Source organism: Hylobates moloch, unplaced genomic scaffold, assembly GCF_009828535.3.
Source record: "Hylobates moloch isolate HMO894 unplaced genomic scaffold, HMol_V3 SCAFFOLD_7, whole genome shotgun sequence".
Taxonomy (NCBI): Eukaryota; Metazoa; Chordata; class Mammalia; order Primates; family Hylobatidae; genus Hylobates; species Hylobates moloch.
In genome coordinates, this window is record NW_026652282.1 from 58,185,735 (window position 1) to 58,189,978 (window position 4,244).

Here is a 4,244-nt window from a genome sequence, read left to right on the forward strand (position 1 = left end):
AAAAAAAAAAAAAAAGAGAGAAAGAACAGATAGATGGAGCAGAAAATCACTTTTTATTACTTTAATTGCTTTTCTGAAAAATTTAATTTTACATAAACATACATTTGTATTTTGGGGGGTGGAAATAAATGTTTAAAAAATTAATCTTTTAGGCCAGGCGCAGTGGCTCATGCCTGTAATCCCGGCACTTTGGGAGGCCGAGGTGAGCAGATCACCTGAGATCAGGAGTTCAAGACCAGCCTGACCAACATGGTGAAACCCTGTCTCTACTAAAAATACAAAAATTAGCTAGGTGTGGTGGTGCATGCCTGTAATCCCAGCTACTCAGGAGGCTGAGGCAGGAGAACTGCTTGAACCCAGGAGATGGAGGTTGCAGCGAGCCCAGATCGCACCACTGCATTCCATCCAGGGTGACTCCCTCTCAAAATAAAAATTATAAGGAAAAAATCTTTTAAATAACAGAAATGTAAGAAGAAGACTTCCACTTTCAGCCATGATGGAATAGCTCAATTCAAACTGACTGTCCCACTCTAAACAACCCTAAAAGCTGGACTAAATATAACTGTGTGAAGGCATTGGAGTGGCTACAATCTTTGAAAGAAGGAAAACACACAAGGTGAACCCTGCATTCAACTCAGTTTTATCATATTATATATGATACAGGATTTATCAGACTGTCATTGTAGCATTTTACATGGACAAATTCTACCACTATGTATTTACACATATATTTTATAGTTTACAAAGCATTTTTCACAAAAACTCTAATTTTAACTCTATAACACTCTAAGGTAGATATTACTATTTTCATTTTACAAAAGAAAAAACTAAGTAATCTTCCAATGTCACATAGCTAGTAAGTGGCAGACCTAACCTAGGTCTTGAGACTTCAAATCCTGTACCCTTTTCCTTATTTACTTAGTGCTTCAAATTTTTCATTTGAAGAAAGCTCATTTAGAACTAAGTATTACCATTCCCTTAGATGAAGAAACAGTTACTCTATCAAGTTAGAGGTGAGAAAAGTAAAAAATAAATCATCAACCCAGAATTATAAGTTCAGTATTTGGTTCACTGAACCACTGTAATAACTATAGTATTCGGAGAACTTTAACTGTAGTAGATATACCATTATAAAAGGAACACTGAAAAGGAACACCATCAAAAAAGGATAGCACTAAAAGATTCAACCCCCTTCCAGTTTCACACTAACGTTAATCATTTTCATAGAAGTAACAACCATCTCATTTCATCTCCACTTTCTCCTAAATTAAGACTTACCATAATCAGTCGTTGAATACTTTGTTCTGAGGCAAATGAGGCTTCACACATACTCAGCAACTTGCAAGCAACATAATGTACTGCAAAACAGTAATTAGACAATGATAAACACAAAACATTCATTCTCCTTTTATATACACCAACAGAGAAAAGATGATTGAAAGGAAGCCAGTTTTGTTGTTATTAAAAATAAAAGTTGTAAAGGCCTTTTAAAAAAATCAATTTTCAAAACTAAATGACCTAAAACTTATTAAATGAATCATTTACTGAATGTTTCAGTAAGAGATTTATTTATTTATTTATTTATTTATTTATTTATTTATTTATTTATTTATTTTTGAGATGGAGTCTCACTCTGTCGCCCAGGATGGAGTGCAGTGATGCATGATCTTGACTCACTACAGCCTCCGCCTCCCGGGTTCCAGTGATTCCCCTGCCTCAGCCTCCCGAGTAGCTGGGATTACAGGCATGCGCCACCACGTCCAGCTAATTTTTGTATTTTTAGTAGAGACGGGGACTCACCATGTTGACCAGGCTGGTCTCAAACTCCTGACCCCAGGTGATCCACCCGCCTCAGCCTCCCAAAGTGCTGGGATTACAGGTGTGAGCCACCACGCCTGGCCCAGAGAGATATTTAATACTTAAATTTTAATTTCTTAAGGTCCTAAGTCCCAAAGACTCACTAAAAATACCTAATTCCACATGATGCTCTTGTGTATACCATGTTAACAGAAAAATAATTCTAAATTCAATTGACCTAAAGCTATTCAACATCTGACAAAATCTCCGGACATCAGAATAGTTTTTGATTTTTCTCCTAAAATGTGAAATTTTCTAAATATATATATTTTTTTTTCTGTAGAGAGAGGGTCTAGCTCTGTCACTCGCCCAAGCTAGAACACAGTGGCATGATCATAGCTCACTGCAGCCTCAAATTCCTGGGCTCAAGCAATCCTCCCACCTCAGCCTCCCAAAGTGCTGGGATTATAGGTGTGAGCCACCACACCTGGCCTAAACATACTCTTTTCTGTAGATGTCATAACAGTTCTTAAAGTATAATTTAGAAAACACAGACTACTTCATTATATAACTCATTTTCCCTGAAAATAGGGAAGTTTGAATAATTATAACCTCTTTATTTCTCTAGTTTGTTTCAGCATAAAAAATATTCAAGTTTTAAAAAACAGCTTCACAAATAAACGAACTAGTCACCTTTATGTTAGATGTCAGCAGCCATTCTACCTATGCTAACACCACTTCTAATTAATAGTCCTTTGAAAAAGAGATTTGTCTAGCGGAAATTACAGGGTAATTGAAATGGTCAAATTTTTATTGCCCATCATAAAGTGTAAAATTTATTCATCACTTAACAAAATTAATTTGTTCTAAAAAAACACTTTTGGTAAAATAATTACTAATCGTATATTTATACTGACCTGAATTTCCAGTTTTGAAAATTTTTGAAAATGTTTCTTTTTGGCTGGGCATGGTGGCTCACACCTGTAATCCCAACACTTTAAGAGGCTGAGGTGGGTAAATCACCTGAGCTCAGGAGTTCAAGACCAGCCTGACCAACATGGTGTAACCACGTCTCTAGTAAAAATAAAAAAAATTAGCCAGGAGTGGTGGTGCATACCTGTAATCCCAGCTACTAGAGTGACTGAGGCAGGAGAATCTCTTCAACCTGGGAGGCGGAAGTTGCAGTGAGCTGAGATCATGCCATTGCACTCCAGCCTGGGCAATAAGAACACAACTCCAACTCAAAAAAAAAAAAAAAAAAGAAGAAGGGAAGTTCGGACTGGGCAGAACTCAACACAGGGCAACAAAGCAGCTGTGGCCAGACTGCCTCTCTAGATTCCTCCTCACTGGGCAGGGCATCTCTGAAAGAAAGGTAGCAGCCCCAGTAAGGGGCTTATAGATAAAACTCCCATCACCCTGGGACAGAGCACCTGGGGCGTCTGTGGGCACAGCTTCAGTGAACTTAAACTTTCCTGCCTGCCAGCTCTGAAGAGAGCAGCTGATCCTGACAAGGACGATTCTCCCAGCACAGCACTCAAGCTCTGCCAAGGGACAGACTGCCTCCTCAAGTGGGTCCCTGACCCCCGTGCCTCCTGACTGGGAGAGACCTCCCAACAGGAGTCGAGAAAAACCTCATACAGAAGAGCTCCAGCTGGCATTAGGCTGGTGCCCCTCTGGGACAAAGTTTTCAGAGGAAGGAGCAGGCAGCAATCTTTGCTGTTCTGCAGCCTCCACTGGTGATAACCAGGTGAACAGAGTCTGGAATGGACCTCCAGCAAACTGCAGCAGACCTGCAGAGGAGAGGCCTGACTCTTAGAAGAAAAACTAACAAATGGAAAGCAACAACATCAACAACAAAAGGGACCCCCAGACAAAAACCCCATCCAGAGATCATCAGCCTCAAAGATCAAAAAGGTAGATAAATCCACGAAGATGAGGAAAAAACAGTACAAACATGCTGAAAATTCCAAAAACCAGAATGCCTCTTCCCCTCAAAATGATCGCAACTCCTCTCCAGCAAGGGCACAAAACTGGATGGAGAATGAGTTTGACATATTGACAGAAGTAGGCTTCAGAAGGTGGGTATAACAAATTCCTCTGAGCTAAAGGAGCATGTTCTACCCAATGCAAGGAAGCTAAGAACCTTGATAAAAGGTTACAGGAACTGCTAACTAGAATAACCAATTGAGAGAGGAGCATAAATGAACTGATGAGCTGAAAAACAGCAGGAGAACTTCGTGAAGCATACACAAGTATCCACAGCCAAATCAATCAAGCAAAGAAAGGATGTGAGAGATTGAAGACCACTTACTGAAATAAGGCGTGAAGACAAGATTAGAGAAAAAAGAGTGAAAAGGAACAAACAAAGCCTCCAAGAAATATGGGACTATGTGAAAAGACCAAACGTACGATTGATTGGTGTACCTGAAAGTGACAGGGAGAATGGA

The 4,244-nt window shown here is 39.5% G+C and overlaps 1 protein-coding gene across 1 annotated transcript in view; it reads right to left on the bottom strand.

The window, feature by feature from the left end:
• TEX11 (testis expressed 11) overlaps nt 1-4,244 on the bottom strand; it is a 363,344-nt gene that overhangs the window by 342,105 nt on the left and 16,995 nt on the right. The window contains exon 4 of the mRNA XM_058441322.1: nt 1,279-1,358. Within this exon, the coding sequence (XP_058297305.1) occupies nt 1,279-1,358 (80 nt within the window). The remainder of the gene's footprint in view (nt 1-1,278; nt 1,359-4,244) is intronic.